Raw genomic sequence first — 19332 nt, forward strand, 5'->3', positions numbered from 1 at the left:
ATAAAAATGTATAAAGTAGAGAAAGTTTCAACATTACAAAATATAAAGTACAGAAATGTGTAAACTTACAAAAAGGCAGAATACAGAAGAATTTCACGATACTAATAGATACTGTGAGTTTCATACGTCAGTATTAGTCTATACAGGATTGACAGTTTTACACTAACATATAGACTGATGTCAGTTTGAGAAATGTGTAAGATAGGCCAGAGGCTAGCATGCAAAAGTATTTGGAAAGATGTTAAGAGAAAGACAAATGACATTTTGTAAATTTGGCAAAGAAAGTCGATTTAGGTTTGGAGATTAGTGGTGTGGGTGTTTTAAGTGGGAGCATGTGAAAGACATTCCCATTTGGAGGACAGATGGGAGAGAAGCATGGATTTGACGTTGTTATGGTTAGGTATGTTACGTAGTGGTGTGGGTAAAGCGTTCCACAATTTGGCTATAGTGTGGGATAGTAATAGTTGGCCAGGTGGGTGTAGGGGTTTGTGTACCTGTAGGAGGTTTTGGCCTTTGGATCTGAGGGTGTGGCTAGATGTGTAGGAAGTTAGAGATTTGGCTAGAGAGGGGCATTCTGTAGTTTTAAAGATGAGTTTGTGGGCTGTAGTAAGTTGTAGGTATTTTAGGTGGCTGTGGCGTTCTAGCCAGTTTTGAGTGTGTAGGGAGTGGCAGTGATGGGAAGAGTTCTTAGAATTGGTTGCAGATTTGCAGATTTTGTTGCAACAGGCTTCGAGTTTGGAACGGAGGCCAAGTTTGTAGGTTAGAAAATAAGGGAGCACCATACAAGAGAGAGGGGAGGAGGAAGGTAGTTGCGAGGGCCTGACGGGAGGAAGGGAGTAAGGTAGTAGTTATGTCTGTAGAGGAGACCGATTTTCTGATGGGTTTTTTTGATTGCAGAGAGTATGTGGGAGTCGAATTTAAGGTTTTCATCAATGGTAATGCCAAGTAGCCTGGTACTAGGAACAATTTCTAGAGGGGTGTTATTGTGGCTTTTTAAGGAAAATTGGTATTTGCTGAATTGGGAGGTTTTGGTAGGAGTGAAAATCATTAGTTTTGTTTTGTTGGCATTTAGGGCTAGGTGATGGGATTGCATCCATGATTCAGTTTTGGAGAAGGCTATTTGGGTATTGAGTAGACGTTTGGAGGGGCAGGAGGCTGAGCAGATGGTGGAGTCGTCAGCATATTTGGATGACAGAGGCGTCTGGGATGGAGTGGTAGAAGTTGTTGATGAATAAGTTAAAGAGGAGAGGGTCCAGTACTGATCCTTGAGGAACTCCTGTGGGTGTAGGTAAGAAAGGGGAGGTTGATTCTTTCCATTGTACAGCCTTTTGGTGCATGGAAAGGTAGCTGGAGAACCAACCTAAGGTTGAGGGAGATAGGTGCAACTGTGATAGCTGGGACAGGAGTAGGGAATGGGAGATTGTGTCGAATGCCTTTGAGAGGTCTAGAAATAGAGAAGATACGTATTTGACGCTATCACATGCTAGGTTGACTGTTTCAAGGAAGGAAAGGAGGGCTGTCATGGTGCTGTGGCCAGGGCGGAAGCTGTGCTGGGTAGGAGAGAGGAGTTTGTGCTGGGTTAGGTAGGGCATGAGCTGGGAGTGGATGTTTTTTCTAGAATTTTTGAGAGAGGAGAGAGTATAGCTATAGGCCTGAAGTTGGCAGTGATTGTGTTCTTACCTCCTTTGTGGAGAGGAATTATGAATGCATGCTGCCAGATGGTTGGTACATAGGATTCCTGAATGGATCTGTTTATGAGAATTGAGATGGGATAGGCTACTGATTCGGCTGATAGTTGAAGGAAATTTGCTGGAAGACCATCAGGGGCATTTCGGCATGGTTACTTTTGGAGTAGTCTTTTTATAGTGTTGGTGGAGACGGGTTTAAGGGAGAATTCGGGGGGGGTGAGGGGGGTTAGGGGGGCAGGGAGAGGGAGGTAGCATTGGTGGGTGGGTTAGGGAAAGTGGAGGATAGTTTAGCTATGCAATCTGTGAAATTAGTGGCTGTTTCAAGGCTTGAGAGGTTAGGATTGGGTCAGAGGTTGGTATTATTACCGGGGTTGAGTACTGAGGAGATGGATGTCCAGAATTTCTTTGGGTTGTTTGAGTGTTTGGATTTCAGATTGCAGTAGTAGTTTTTGCGATAGTTTGTTATTAATTTTTTGGCTAGGTTGCGTAGCTGTTTATAATCTTGGAGGGTGTTGTTTTTTTTTTGTTTTCGGTACAGTTTCCACTTTTTGTTTTGTTGGTTCATTATCAGTTTAGTTTCTTGGGATAGCCAGGGGCAGGGGTTAGTTTTAATGCGTTTGGTTTGGAGAGGGGCTAGTTTATCAGTTAAGGTAAGGAAGGTATAGTTGAAATATGAGACAGCGTTATCAAGTAGAAGGTTATTTAGTGGAGACCAGTCAGTAATCTTAAGGCACTCAGTGAAGATTTTGGGGTTAAAGGAAGCTAGGTTATTGGTTCGCTTGTATAGGTGTTGTTTTTCTTTGTGAGAGGGTAGGTGGTCTACGAAGGCTGGTAAGTGGTCACTTAAGGGGTCTGGTATTATACCGGCTTTGGAGATGTGGTTGGGGTGGGTTGTTAATATCCAATCTAAGATGGTGCCATCTTTATTTGGCCTGGTTGGGAGGTTTATTAGTTGGGTGAAATTGTAGAGGTTGATGGAGTGAGTTGGGTTATCCGAGAGGAAGGAGACCTAGTTAATATTTATGTCACCTAGAATGTAGGTTTCATTTTTGATGTTTGAGCTAAACCAAGAGAGGATATCTTCCAGAGTTTTGGTATTGTCTCTAGGCGGGGTGTAGATGGAGCAGATGCAGATGGATTTGTAGTTAAGTTTTAAAAGGACTACAGTCAATTCTGCACTGGCAAAGGTTGGGAACGGGTTGGTTAGTGGAGTAAAAGTGAGAGTGGAGGGGTAGATAATAGGAACTCCACCTCCTTTTCTGAGGCCTCTCGTTGCATATGATATGGTAGCCTGGGGGAAGGATTTCTTCATCACTGATGGAGGGTTTAAGCCAGGTCTCAGAGACTGCGGTTATGTCTGGCTGGTTGTGAGACAGCCAGGCATGTAGGTTGGGAATTTTATTATAAAGGCTTTGTGCATTTAAGGGTTATGAGGCAGATAGCTTTGGGTTTGTGTGGATTGGAATTTGGGTTAGGGTGGGTAAAGCTGGGGCTGGGACCTGGGTTAGGGTGGATATCACCTGAGAGAGAGTGAGATATGGGGGAGGAGCTGCCTGAAGAGGAGTAGAGAGGATAAAGTTGATTGATTTTGCTGGTGGATGGTTTTCTTTGAGAGAGCTGTTAGTGGGGTGAGGTGGTGGTGGGGTGGGGAGTATAGTGAATCTGAAAAAGTGGGATGGAGGAGTAGAGTTCTGGGGAGATCTGTGAATATGGGTGGGATGTATTAGGGAGGCCTGAGGTGGTGGTGTGTGTGGTTGGAGGTAGGTGTGTGCTGTTGGGGAGGTTAAGTTGAGTAATATAGGTTGGGGATAGCAGAAGGGTAGCTAGTAGTAGAGCTTCTGGGGGGAAAGGGTAGGAATTGTTCTTTGGGTGTATGAGGGGTGGTGTGTGTGTGGGAGAAGGTGGAGGGTGTGCAAATTGGTGTGAGTATGGGAGTGGGAGGGATTTGGTATAGGGAGTTTGTAATTGGTGCAGGTGTTGAGGGGGTGTGGTGTGAGGGAGTATATAAGTGTAGGTGCAGTGGGGGTGGGTGGAAGCCTGCATAGGAAAAAAAATCAGCAAATTTGGATTCAGAGCTTGACAAGAGGGGCTACAGTCGTTGAGTAAGTGGATACCCAGCAGAGTTTGAATAAGTTTAGATACGTAGTTAGACCAAGTGTGGAAAAGTTAGAGTTTATTTCAGTGAGGGAGGCGATGCTATGTTTGCATAGACTATGTTGGTGAAAAATAGGGAAAAAAGTTTCAGTGCAAAATGTATGTTAGGTGAGATTGCTGCCACCTAGTGGCGAAAGGGGAAATGGCAGGCAAAAATCAAAATAAAAGAATATTCTGCTTTAGTACTTTACAACTGCGGATGTACTTGAGTGCAACGTCAAGCAAGCTTAGGGGAGGACGATGCAAGCTGGAGGGGCAAGAGAGGCAAAGTGGGCTGCGGTAGGCTGCTATCACGCACGCAGGAGGGACAATTTACAGTTCCCAAGTAGTACTACAGTTTTGTCGTTGAGGCTTCCCTCTTTAGAAGATGTCCATAGAAAGCGTTGATATTTTGCCTGGAGTTCAGGCAGTTTCAGGGCATCTTCTTGGTTTGGATAAGGGACGTCTTCCCAACTTTTTAGTTTCCTTTTGGGGTTGAGAATCTGGGAGGGAGTACCCGTGGTAGAAGCGGGATGTGAGACCAGCAGCCCAAGTGCAGGACCGTTTTTTGGGTATTGGACACACTGAGCTAGCGTTTGCTTTACCCACGTTGTTTTCCATTTTCAAAAAAATAGTATTAATGATTTTGATTGGAACACCTTTATCTTCATGCCTGACACTTGAAGCTTGATCTGAGATGCTGTTGTTTTGATTTTGACCTCTTCAGAACGAACATGTTATCTTACAAATGACCTTGTTGACGTGCATAGGCGTTGTCCTCCATTTGTTATTTATCAGAAGAAGTATGTGACATGAATTCTGTGTCTGAATTTCTGGGAGCTTCCTTTAAGGGTGTTCAAGGTACAGTTGCAGTCTTTGTTATATGGACTTTATGTGGACATTATTAATAATTTTTTTATTCATATCTCAGACTCCATTGACCGTTTATTGAAATGACATTTTGGATATGTTGGAGAAGATGTGGGAAACCTGCACTTGACTGTGTTCAAAGTCTTTCTATGTATCCGTTATCTACTTTTGGGAGCATGGATTTTGCTCTCTTAGATCACCAGTGGGTTTTGCCTCCTTTTTATTACGTTTAAATTAGTCAGCTGATTAGGTATAATGTAGTTGGCATTCACAGGTTATTTTTTCACCCCCCCCCCCCAGTCCTTACACTTAATGGAGCACACCAAATATGATATTAATTAGATCATGACTGCAATGACTTCATTAAGAACTGCACAGTAGTCTGTCTTCTACCATACATGACAATATAGGTAACAAAACTGACATTTGTCTGACATCATTAAAATAATTTATCCCATAGGAAGATATCTGTCTACAGAACTGAGGTTTGCTGACATCATTAAAAGAATCTATTCAATAGGATGATATCTGTCTGCTATGAGTGTGTGAGCATAATGAGATGTTATGAATCATGTTTGGTCACTGAACGTAAGTAACTGCGATTGGGCACTGGCAGTATCTCAATGAATATTGCACCTAACTTTAAGGCAGATGGACTTGTTTTAAGTAGCTCAGTATTTTTAATGTGGCTGTAATGTTCATTCGCAGAGGTCAGACTAGAAACGGAAGGCACTAGGTGAATCTTTTATGAATTGATAAAATAAATTATTGTTTGAGTAGTTATCACTGACTAGTGTAAAATAAGAAAACAAAAGTCAGGAAGCTGAATTATCAGTCTTTTTGGTAGCTGCAGTTGTGTGTAGCACTGAGGGGTCTGGAAGTTTATTAACCATAGAAATGCAGAACTCATGGGGCAAATAGACTGTAAGTCTACACCCGCGGTGGTGGTGTTGCGGTAGTGTTGTCGCCTCACAGTAAGACGCTGACCGGTTCGATTCTCAGCTAGAGCGTCTTCTGCATGGAGTCATGCGTGAATGGGCGTACCTTCGTTGAAGGTTGTACATCAGGCCTGGCAAGCCGGTATGTAAAAGTCAACTGCCAGTCATTAGCGGACCGGAATTCCGCTGTGGCGACCCCTAACCGGGAAAAGCCGAAAGACACAAACAAAGTGTATAAAGTCTACATATTTACTTTGAGCAAGCTGCAGAGCTTTCCTCTCCAGCACTTATTTATTTTCCATTTCTTTCTTAAAAATGCTTTATTTTTTGTTTCCAATTTATGACATAATTGTAATGTGAAACATGATTAACTTTTTGGTAGTGGGATACAGATAGCATATTACACAGGTAAAGATAAGCTTGTTAATGGCTTAAGAGAACAAATAGCTGATAACACGGGTAGCACTTCTTTTGAAGTTAAGCTTGTGCATGGCTTAAGAGAACAAAACAACGGCCTGTCAAGATCGCAGGCCTCTCATACCCCCTACACTGCACAGTAGGAAAATACTAGCACCTCCTGAGCATCTGCAGTTTAAGTTGTGCCATTGTAAAAGGGCCATTTGAAAAGATAAACGTCTTGTCTTCTGCTGCTTGTAATATTAGTACTTCCCGTTTTTGTCATTAGTGACATTGCTTGTAATCGGTTTGGAGCAGTTTCCTTGAAGGTATGAAAAAAAAGTGCTTCTGTTGAGATCATAGAATCACAGGAGGTTACTAGGCTATCAACCCAGAGGTCATTTCAAGCCTAGCAGTTTCATCCCAATGTAATACCGTAGATACTCTATTCAGTACCCAGGATTGTATTTATTAATGACTGCCCATGTCCAGCAGGGTTGTGGGTGCTATCCCCATCCACTCATCCAGGTTCCTTTTGAACAGTGCCATAGAGGTGCTGTGCTTCACATGAATTGGCAGCCTATTCCAGAGATGCGGCAGTCACTGGGAGACTAATCTGTTGCTGTTTAAACAGTATATTAAAGGCTAAAGGAACAAAAAATTACAAGGGGTGAAGAGGAGGAGAACACATATTTGAGAAATCATTATTGAAAGTGGTAATTAGAAGCTGATGACTTTTCAGCGTTCATCTCACTCTCTCTCTCTTTCTCACTCTTTGGTACAGATGAAAGGAAGTTATTGCATTCACATGGGAAGGGATTGTATCCTCATTTAGATTTGTTTATATGTTCTGAATGCACCCCAGTTATCATTTTTTTTTTTTTTTTTTTTTTGCTACTTTAGTCATGCGTCTACAATATATTACACAGGTTTAAGCCATATGTTCATATTTTGAAAGATAGTTACACTGTTGTTACTGAATTCAGCAAAAAGCAAAAGTTCACCAGGGAACAGATCATTGGAATGACTGGCAGGGATAGAGAATATTGGTCTGTATGACCAGGTAAGAGAATATGAGTACTGTTGAATACTTGTGAGGGACACAAGGAGAACTTGCCAGGCCCACTTTGTGATGTGGAAGGACGGAGTCTTGACTGTAACCCAGAAATCCTGAGCCCATTTAGTGGATCCTGTCTGTAAGGAATCAGCTAGGGAGATTGGAATTAGTGGCATTTGACCAGCTTGCCTGTCCTGGGGAGAAGTAGATAATTGTTAGCTAAAGCTACTGCTTGCTATGGAGGCTGGGGGCTCTAGCCTTTGCTGACTGTATATGGCACATACCAGCAGATTATCAGCAGTTAAGTTCTGCATGACATGCTTACATGCCAGGTATGGGGACAGACTGTGGGTAGAACATAACATAAAAAAAAAAAATCAGAGCCACCCATGAATTATGGCCTAACTCAGGTCATCTCTCACCCTTGCTGCTAATATAGGTACAACTAGTTAGTTGGGGGGGTTAATGATTAGCTTAACAGTTACGAGAGCAGGACTGGTTGACCAATCAGTCAATAAACAAATAGAGGACTTGCCTAGGAGATTCTTTGTGGCTGTGACTATGAAAACGGTTGTAAAAGAACTATTTTAGGTCTGAGTAGCATCCTGCCCTCACCAAGAATGATACCTCAGTATAAGGAAAAAAATGATCAATTTCAACAATTGGCTAGGCTTCTGATGTCATTCAAAGGGGATCCAGTGTCTGTCAGCCTGGGACAACATGCTCAGTAAGCCCCGTTGCTTCGCAAGAGACGGCTTGCACCTGTCACCCCTAGGCTTTCAAATACTGGCCAAGGCTCTTGCTGCCCCTGTAGTGCCTTTTTTGGGCAAGGCTCAAAAGTCAAACCCACCTCCGTAAACAGCACAATTAACAAAAAGCTGAGGGTTATGCTACTCAATGCCAGGAGTTTAAATCTCAAAAATGCACGCGCTCGAAGCACTCCTCAGTATGGAGAACGTCGACATCTGTGCAGTAACTGAAACCTGGTTCAAGGCTCCAGAGAGCACCCCAGCACTACCAGGCTACAACTCATACCACACGTTTCATCCACAGAACACAGACCGAAACACAAAAGGAGGGGGGTGTATCCATATTCATCAAGGATACCTACACCTCCAAGTTAGTGGTGCAGCATGATACCTCTGAGATCATCCATGTGCAACTAACATCGGGAAAATCTACAGTGCAAATTGTGGCCTGCTACAGATCACCCTCCATGACCCAGGACCCACCACTCCACCTTTCTGGAGACGCTGGAAAACATGAAGGTCCTACCAAGCATGCTGATATTGGGCGTCCTGGATCAGCTGGTAAACCCCTACCAGAGGTGAAAACATATTGGACTTGGTCATCACCAAAATGGGCGACAGGTGTTCCACACCGGAGGTCAACCTGTCACTGGTTAGATCAGACCATAAACTAATCACTCTGGATGTCCACACCCCACAACCACCCCCAACTAAGGAAACCACAGTAAAAAAATGTTCTAAAGCAAACTTCACCTTACTTAAGACAGACGTGGTAAGTTTCACAGCCCCCACGCTAAAGGATAATGCTGCCCAAGATGCAGAAACCTTTACAAATGCACTCTATGAGCACCTACAAGGATGCATGGATCGTGCCATCCCTAGCAAAACCAAGACTCACTCCTCTAAGAGAAGGAAACCAGTTTGATGGACCCCTGCAATAAACAGGCTATACAATAGAAGGAGGAAACTAGTTCAGAAAAAAAGCAAATCCCAAGAAGGAAAGACATCCTTGATCAGTATCAGTAAGAAACTGAGGTCCCCTCATGAAATCATTCAAGGCTAACTTCGAAAGAAAAATAGCCAAGGATTCAAAAGATAACCACAAAGCCGTCTTTAGCTATGTTAAGAATCTAAGTGGCAACTCACAGATAGGCACTGAACTACTGCAAAATAGCACAAACTATACTGAACCTACTGATATTGCCAACATCCTGGCAGATAGATTCAGTGCAAACTTCACCCCCCCCTCTCCCCTCCAAAAGGGTCCTCAGCAGTACCGGAAAAGTGTAGTGTCCCAAAAATCACAGATTCACAGGTGAAAACAGCCCTTTCAAAAGCCAAAAACACAGCGTCAGTGAGACCAGATGGTGTCCCAGGCTGCGTCTTGCACTGACTACAGAACAAACTAACCCCCCCTCCCACCTAAACACGCTGTTCAACCTCAGCCTCTCCACAGCCTACATGCCCATAGAATGGTGCACAGCAACAGTTATTCCTCTCCGAGGGGCCACAACTGACCCTGGTAACTATTGCCCCATAAGCCTGACTAGCCTGGTCTGCAAGGCTGTGGAGCACATCAACATGGAACTCATTAACAAAGACATTGGGGACCTCCAAACACTTGACCTGACCCAGTTTGGCTTTAAGGGCAGATCATGCCTAATAAACCTGCTTGACTTCTTCAAGACAGTCACCAAGGCCATAGACGAGGGAAGGGTGGTTCACACAGCCTACCTTGACCTCGCCAAGGCTTTCAACACCATTCCCCACTTGGGTATTACAGAAAAACTCACCAGACTGAACATAAACCCCTATGTCATGAAATGGGTTGCCAACTGGCTTACAGACAGAACTCACACGGTAAGAATAGCGGGCTCTAGGTCCGACTCTAAACCAGTCACAAGTGGTGTCCCGCAAGGCTCGGTCCTGGGACCCCTACTGTTTGGCATATACTTCACAGAAGTACAGGCAAACACAGGAGGACTATGGCTAGCCAAGTTTGCCGATGACTGCAAACTGGAAGCCATAATTGACTCGCCGTCTGACACGGACATACTCCAAAAGGCCTTACTGAGACGGACACCTGGTGTCAAAGTCATGGCCTCAAGCTAAATGCCAAAAAATGCATTGTCATCCCATTTGGGAAAAACAAAACACCCACAAATGACCACATAGGTGGCAGCCCCCTTAATACAGAAGAGGTAATAAGAGATCTGGGGACCCAGGTAGATAGTAAGCTCTCCTTTGACAGTCATATTCCAAAGTAGTTAGGAAATCCTTCTATGTGGCCCATCTAATTACTAAAGGGTTCGCATCTAGAAATAGAGGTTATAGTGCCCCTCTACTTGTCACTCGTTAGACGCATCATAGAGTACAATGCCCCATTTGGGATGTACTTCACAAGACACTTCCAACAGCTGGAAAGACCACAAAAGTATCTCACCAAGAGGATTACTGGTCGCAAACATATGTCCTATGCAGCCCGACTGAAAAAATTCCGGCTGTACTCAGTGGCATATTGCTTACTCAGAGGCAATCTCTGCCTGACTTACAAAGCCATGTCCAACTCAGAATTGATGGACATGCTCCACCTAAAGAAATCCAAGTCACTGTGAGCCACGTGCTCTAGTGAGCTAAACCTCGCCACAGTAATAAATAGAACATGCTAGGGGGATAGATTCCTGTCACAGAGGCACTCACCATGCTTTGGAACAAAATTCCAGATTACATCAGGCAGAGCCCTTCACTAACACTCTTCAAGAGAAACCTTGACAAGTGGATGGGTAACAGAAAATACACTTGGGATCACTTCATTGACTCTGCTTGACAGAGGATCAGTTAATTAATCAATGGGGCGGCGAAAGTCGACACACTCTGGCTAGGCTTATAAATGCCCTCTGGCAGATAGCCTAGTACCTACCTATCAACCTAAATCTTCTGACAGAAAGCTATGGCAGTTCGTTCATTTATTCTGAGAGCATATAACAGGCTATAGTGCCAAAATTGTAAGTCAAATAAGGGCAGTCAGCAGCTTTCGGGAGTATTTTTTACCATCTAAGCATGTATTTCTTTATTGCTTGATTACTAGAATGGAAAGTGTGAATGCAAAAATTGATAGAATGTCAAAAGAGGTTTTCTCAAGCATGAACATTTAAGAAACAGCTGCACAGGGGGACTGAATATCTTATCAGAGTTTGCATTACAGCTAGGAGGCATATATATTGACTGTATTAATCAAGAAATTTTTTTTGACATTTTCATACTTACAGAACGGAATTGAAAAGTTCCTTTTGAGGGATGCTTTTCAGGATTCTAAACTGCTTCCAGAGGAAATTCTGTGGAGACCAAAAGAAGCCTTCAGTGACGGTATAACTTCAGTCAAAAAGTCATGGTTTGCCTTACTGCAGGAATATGTTGATTCTCAGGTAAAGTATTATGCAGTAAATTGCTGTCTAAAATGTTATGTTTTATAAATGTCTGCTTTCTCTCAGTTTGATATGCATTGTTGATCCCACACAGGTTAATTCGTTCATAGATAAACAGTGGGCTAGCTGCCCTTGGTGGCCATTTTAAGCCTTGCCCAATTTCCCTTTCAAAAGTGAGAATCAAATTTTGTATCTTCTGAGTGTTAAGTAAACACCTTAACCATTATAACAATCTCCAGGTTGTGGTTAGACGGAAGATCGAACCCGGGACCATCTGCGTGTAAAGCAGACGTGATAACGACTGCACACACTATCATGCGTGTTGTGTCAAAGATTTTGCCAATAGAAATTAGAACTGAAAGCAGTATTACTTCTATTAAAAAAACTCTAAATGTATTTAAACAAGTTGTACTTGCATGTCCCAAATATGCACATGACCAGAATAAATCTGTCTTACCGCAGCTAACAACTCACTTGTCTAGAAAGCTTTTTTCTTCATAGAATAACACACACAAATTAACATTTCATATTACAGTCTAGCTTCATAAACTAATCTATATTGCCCACAACTATCCATCACATATAATGGTTTACTAATCATAGTCCTTGCCTGTTACCACCACTTAATACACTGGGCAGGATTCACGAAGGCTTGCACGGAGTGTAAGAGACGTGCAACACTCCATGCAAGCCTCGCGATCCAGGAACAGCCCTAAGCTCCATGTAAGAGACCACCTAAAACGTCTCTTACACAGACTGGGCGTGGACATGCTAAATACCTCACTTGCATCCGAAAGGTATGCAAATGAGGTATATTAGCGATCCACGAAGCAGAAACCAGTCCGTGTAGGAGACGTTTTAGCTGCAGAAATGTACTCAGTTGACAACTGAGTACATTTCTGCAAATTCCACAACGGAGCCATGTCAGCTCCAAAAAAAGGTTGCATATGACTCAGGCAGCATGCCAGTGGCCAAATATGTGGCCATTGGCAATACAACCCGATGCCAAAATAATAAAATTATAAAAAAAAAAATTCCGGCAATCGCCGATGTTTAAACCCAGCACAGCCCCGCGCAAACGGGCTGCGCTGTATAAAACATAAAAAAGAAGGTTATAAACCCACAAATGTGGGTTTCATGCAATACATGGAATGACAATGCAGGGACCAGCAGACCAAAAACAACATGGCCACCGTGTAGTGGTTGCTAAGGGGGGAAGCTGAGTCTAAGACATGTAACTAAGCATTAGTAGGCAATCTCATGTAAATGAGGGTTCGGATACTGAATCTCACAGTCACATAGCAAATGAGCACAGTCTGAGTAGTGTAAGAGATACATAAGGGGGAGGAATAGAGTAGGAGATAGGTGACATCACAGGGGGGAATGGTAGAAAGAAATACAGTTCATTGGAGGCCAGTGTAACATGACAGATGACAGGCACAGATCATGGAAAGAGGTGTGCCACTAGATAAGTCATGGAAAGTCAAGAAATGGAAGGTGTACACTGTTGCCTACACCAAAGTTTCTTGCTGGGCGTGCATGCACACGTGTGCGCGCCATGAAGTGCGAGTAGGACAGTGTGCGCGAGTGTAAGGCAGTCTGAGCATGTGGGAGGCTGTTGGCAGACGTGTAACAGTGTTTGCACGGGTGTATGCACGTTTTAACCTGAATAAGTAGACTCTGAACCGTGTAAGCACGTGTGCGCCCGTGTAAGCAACTGTGAGCGTGTTTGTGATGGTATGCACGTTGCTACCCCCAGAGGAAACAGAGAGGAAAAAGGAAGCAACAGAATTAATAGAAAGCTAGCAGGGATAACTGCTGAAGCTAGCAGGTGAAAACAAGTAGAAGCAGGCAATTACACAGGCAGAATAGTAGCCCAGCCCAGCACTTAAAACTCTGCAAACAGTAGTGCAGGATGTTTCCCTTAAGAGACACTGCAAGACAGGAGTAAGCTAATAGAAGTGAAAACTGAAAAAGCTTCACTCAGAGCAGAAATGTTAGGGGCTGCCATAGCTGTCATAATGAGACATAGGCGACTTGCTGAGGGTGGTGACAATGCAGATGGTGCCAGACAACCCACAGTGAGGAGACGGAGAAGAGTGTACAGGCCCAGGGTCACCTACCACGGGTTACATGAGCTGGAGATAGTAGAGCGCTATAGAGTGGACAGAGAGCTCCTGCAGCAAATTGTTGAGCTGTGCAGGCCACGCCTCACACACAGAACCAACAGAGGGGAACCCATCCCAGTGGAAACCAAGGTATGTGTTGGCCTAAGAATACTAGCAACGGGTACCTTCCAGAGACCAACTGGCGATATGATGGGGATATCACAGGCATCAGCCTCCAGGGTACTGCACCACTTCCTGGATGCCATGTCAGCACGTGTCAGTGATCATGTATATTTCCCCAATGCCCGTGAAGTATTGGCCAGCAATATGCATCTCTTCCATCAAATAGCGGAATACCCTGAGGTACTGGGTGCAATAGACTGCACGCACATATGCATCAAAGCACCAGCCGGTGAGCGGGGTAGGGCCTACATTAACCGCAAGGGCTTCCCCTCCATCAACTGCCAGGTCGTGTGTGATGCCCAGGGCATAATAATGAATGTGTGTGCTGGCTGCCCTGGGAGTTACCACTATTCCCACATCTGGCATTTGACGCAGCTGTACCAGACATTTGCCAGTGAGGACATCCCACACGGGCACCTAGTTGGGGGATGCAGGTTATGCACTGGAGACATGGCTGATGACACCCATCAGAAACGCACACACACCTGAACAGGAACGCCATAATGAGGCACACGCACAAACACGTAATGTAATAGAGCGGGTGTTTGGGCTGCTCAAGTCACGGTTCCGGTGTCTGGACACATCTGGTGGAGCCTTGCAGTACACACCAACTACATGTACCCAAATTGTCATGGTATGTGCTATGCTACATAATATGATCTTGCGAAAACAGCTGCAGCAGGACCAGCATAGGGCCGGGCCAAACAGCCCCCCACCATTGCCAAGGCCATCACAGGCAGAGCATGACTCGGAGGAGGAACAACCTGAGCCTGCCCCAGTAGGCAGAAGGAGGCGTGCCCAGTATGCCCTGGCCTTGGCAAAGAGGCAACGCATAGCACATACACTGGCTCAGTAGGAACCCTGGGAATGATACCCCCTCTGACTCCCTCAAATAATAACATAGATGCCTAAAATGACATGACCTGCTCACAAACATGTACAGGGAAGTGTAATGTGCGCATCCGACAGAGGCAGCCCTGCAGCACCACCTGAGGCATGAATGCTATGTGTTGAGTAATGTAACACCATGTACTATATGCACACCTGAGCATCCTGACTAACATCCATCCTCACCAGGCATGAAGCCACAAAATGACGATGGGATGATCAAGTGCAATAACTGGCTGAAGTAATGCAGTCAGTCAAAGGGGAGCCAATGTGTTTCAGGCTGGGAAGACATGCGGAGCTTGACATGATGCACCACCTGCTAGGGGTGGCGTGCACCTATCATGCCATGCCCCATGGATACCGGCAAAGGCCGTCAGTACCCACAGCATGCCCTGAATAGGTAAGTCTCAAAACACAAACCCACCTTCATAGGTTCTACAAGGGATAGGAACCTAGATGTAATGCTACCCAATGACAGATGTATAAACAGCAAGATGTATGCAGTGTAAATGCACACAGTATGGAGAATGTAGATACCAGTCCTGTAATAGAGAACTGGGCAAGGCTCACATCAGCACCCTAACACTACCAGGTCACACCTCATACTGTGCTGTACAGCCGCAAAACATGGAACAAGCTACAAAAGGAGGGTGACTAGCAAGAAATGGCAAGGATAACCACACCCCCATGTTGGTACCACAACAAGAAGCAGCATGGAATAGCCATGGTCAAATACCAATGGCTAAAACTGCCTCGCAGTATATAGCCTGCTGCAGACCACTGTCCTAATACCAGGAAGAGCACCTGGCCTATGCCGGAATACATGAATATATCAAGCCCCCCAAACCACATTATATTGCTTGACTGAAATTACCCAGACATACACCGGTAGCATTGTACTAGCACCAACACAGTAGGAGAAAATTACCCAGATTCCATAAACCAAAATGCCCAGGAACAATGTACTACTCCCACAAGAGGGGTAAGCATACTGGATGTGATAATCAGCAACATGTGTACTGGATGGCAAGATGAGAAGTGTACCCCTCACTGGTAAGACCAGACCATAGAGTAATCACACTGGATATACACATCCTGACCCCAGTCCCTGGCCAGAATACCACAGTGAAAAACATGTGTAAAGTATAGGTTGCAGCCCTCAAAACCGATGTTGAATCCACAAAAGGCCCTGTGCAAGTGCAGAATATGGGACACACCACAGAACATGTTATACAGGCATTCCATGAACACAGCCAGGAATGCTTGGAGTATGCAATCACAAATAACAACAACACACACAATGCCATACACGCAGGCATCTGGCATGCTGGCCTCCAGCCATTACCAAACCATGCAAGAGAATGAGGAAGCTACCACATGATAGAGCAAACATAAAAAGGGAAGTAATCACTGACCAGTAGTATGGCAACAACATATGTCCACACATACAATCCACTAAGTCCAGCCGCAACAAGTAGAATCTGTGAATCCAGAGGCAATGTGACACCAGTACCAAGTACACAGACAACCACAACACCCCCCAATAAATACAAATATATGTGATAGATGCATCCATGTATCCAAACTAGAGGTTGAGCTCTAACAACTCAGTACTGTCAAAACTAGTCAGGAGGAGAAGGTAACCACATACACCACAAACCCAGTCCCACATAGACCTACCACAACTGTAAACCAAACACATAAACACAGACAAATATTCCCGGAGGCCTTAATTACAAACACACCACACCAACAAAAGCCTCCAAAGTAGATCACAAGCAACCACAACCTTCAAACATAGCACATGCAACGAATAGTGCATAAAGCTGGTGTGCCAAACAGTCACAGGCCAGAAGGAGAAACAACATGCCTGATACAGTCATAATAGGTGTCTGTATAGGCAGACACACAGCTGTCCCACTCACCAGACTGAACAAGGGAAAGGGTATAGTAAGCTGCTTGTAGGCTGCCACAAAATGCCACATAACACAAGTACGCAGGTCACCCCAATGCAAGCAGAAATATGATGCACTCAATGTCCATGCTGGCGTGAATTACCTGAGATGTACCTCCCTGGTCAACGTCAAAAGAGACATGGATGGTCCCTCTGAGTATGTACCCCAGGGCGGGATGACACTGGCTGTGTGCAGCATCCAACCCTCACCAAGAATGATGCCACAGTACAAACACAGAATGCTCATGTTTAACAGCTGGCACAGTTACAGCTGTCAGTCCAAGAGGGTCTAATGTGTGTCTGCTTGAGATGTCAAGCATGACAAGCCATGCTGCTGTTCCAGGGATGGCTGTCAGCTGTTACCCGTGTGTGTCTGGATACTGGATAAGGCCTTTTCCGCCTCCATAGAGCCGTATGTAGGCAAGGCCAAAAAGACTACCCACCACCCTAGAAAACATAAGTAGTAGGAAACATAAGGGTAATGCTGACCAATGCCAGATGTGTAAACTGCAATATGCATGCCCCTGAGGCACTTCCCATTATGGAGAACATTGATGTCTGTCCAGTGACAGAAGCCTGCTGCAAGCCTAGTGATATCACACCAGCACTACTAGGTTATACCACATATCATGTGTTATGGCCCCAACACCTGCACCAAAACATCAAAGGAGGGGGAGTATCCATATGCAGCACAGACACCCATATTGCCAGGTAACTGACAATGCGCAAAGCAGCGGACACCACCCATGTGCACACAACTGTAGTCAAAGCTGCTGTACAGTCTGTAGCATGCGACAGACCACACTCTTACACGCAAGAACTCCACCCAGACATCCGAAGACACTGGACAGTATGAATGTCCCGCCAAATACCAGACAAGGTACACACAAAGTACCACATAGGTGTCAAACCATTATGTATGCAAGGAGTAATCAGGGACCTAGGGACACAGGTCGACATTAATCTGTCATGTGACATTCACAATGCCAATGTGGCTATGAAGACTGTTGATACTGGACACTGTATCATGAAAGGATTCACATCAACATCAACAGAGGTCACTGTGCCGCTGTACTGTTCCCTTATCAGACCCATAATCTAGTACAATGACTCATATGGGATGTACCGTACGTGACACCTGCAGCGGTTCGGAAGACCTCATAGTTACCCCACCAATAGGATAAAGGGTGTGAAATATACGTCTATGCTGCCTGGCTGTAGACACCCCAGCTGACTGCAGTCACACACTGCCTACACAGAGGTATTGTATGTCTGTTGTGCAAGGCCATGTCCAACACAGTAGTAATGGACATGCTACACCACAGGAAATCAAAGCCATTGGAGCTGTGAGAGTCACAGATGTCAGCCTCAACACATAATGAAATAAGATGTGCTGGAGGGACAGATACATAACCCATAGGCACCCCACACCCAGAAACAGGATCCCAATCCATGGTAGGCAGAGCCCCTCACTGACGCCCCTCAACAGGAATATTGCCAAGTGGATGGATGACCGTACATGTATACTGGGGGTCCCCACTGTGTCACGACCAGACAGAGGCACAGTGAAGAACCTCATAAATGGCCATAATTGAACATAGCAAGGGGTGGCGAAAGACACACACACTCTAGCTAGGCTTACTAATGGCCTAGGGTTTCTAGCCTAGTATGAACCCATGAACCTATGAAGATACAAAACGTACAGGACACTAAGGATAATCACAAGGCTTACCCAGCTGATGGTAGGAACCATGTTGGGCATCCACAGATATGCTCCGAATCACACAGATATTACAAACAACATACCGAACACACACACACATATTGCTAACATACAACCTGTCAGGTGTAGTGCAAACACCCCCCCCCCGAGTGCAAAATACCTATCCCAGCAGATGGTCCCCTGACATTGCAGATGCTGAGGTAACAGCCATCATCTGCAAAGCAGAACACACAGCAACAAGGTATGTGATGGCGTCCTGTGCTGAGGCCAACATGGACTCCAAGAATAATGGAATGCCAAATCACACTACTGCCCAATGTCAGCCTTACCACAGGATATGTACCCAAAGAGCAGTGTACAGCAACAGTGGTCCATCACAACAAAGGTGTTGCCTGAATGGATACTCCAAACTACCACCCCAGGATCCTGACAAGCTTGTTCTGCACAGCTATGGAAAGGATCAGTATGTACCGCAGACAGAAGGCTATTGTGGACCTACTGATACTGGACCCTACACACTGTGGCTGTTGTAACTGCAGAACTGGCCCCTAAACATGTCTGACCCATTTGAAGCAGTCATTAAGGTCATTGATGAGGGCAATGTGGTCCACACAGCGTAGCTGGACCGTGCACATGCTTCTAGACAATACCGTACGAGTTCAGTATGGATATGTTCACCAGCTTAAATATACACCCCCTATGTCAGTAGAGGGGTTGCAAACCAGACCAAGGACAGAACTGACATGGTCAGACATGCCGCATCCATGTCAGACTACAAAGCGGATATGAGTGGCATCCCACAAGGCCTGGTCTTGCCCCCCCGTTCTGTATACATGTCCCATAGGTATAGGCCAACATGGAAGGACTGTGACTGAGCATGTATGCAGAGGAGTACAAACAGCCCACCATATCCGACCCACAGCTGACACAAGCAACCCACTAAAGGGCCACCTACAAACAGACAACTGTAGCCATAGCCATGTCAGCAAGCTAATTGCAGAACTGTGTATAGACAACCACCGTGGATATACAGTAAGTGCCCACAAATTACCACACAGGTGTTAACCCATGAGGTACCTAACATGTAATGTGAGACCTGGGTACAAAAGGTGTTAAATATCCTGCACTGGACAAACATGTGGCTGTAGTGTTCGCAGAAACATGTACCATATACCCACCCAAACATGAAGGTTGGCAGATGTAGATAAGGGGAACTCACT

General features: G+C 45.0%; 1 protein-coding gene across 2 annotated transcripts in view; it reads left to right on the top strand.

Moving 5' to 3' along the window:
- The window catches only part of ASNS (asparagine synthetase (glutamine-hydrolyzing)), a 580006-nt gene that overhangs the window by 524170 nt on the left and 36504 nt on the right, over positions 1-19332 (top strand). For both annotated transcript variants that reach the window (XM_044066497.1, XM_044066498.1), the window contains exon 11: positions 11101-11256. In XM_044066497.1, the coding sequence (XP_043922432.1) occupies positions 11101-11256 (156 nt within the window). The remainder of the gene's footprint in view (positions 1-11100; positions 11257-19332) is intronic.

Source organism: Protopterus annectens, chromosome 3.part1 (assembly GCF_019279795.1).
Source record: "Protopterus annectens isolate FY-2018-M chromosome 3.part1, PAN1.0, whole genome shotgun sequence".
In the NCBI taxonomy this organism is placed as follows: Eukaryota; Metazoa; Chordata; order Ceratodontiformes; family Protopteridae; genus Protopterus; species Protopterus annectens.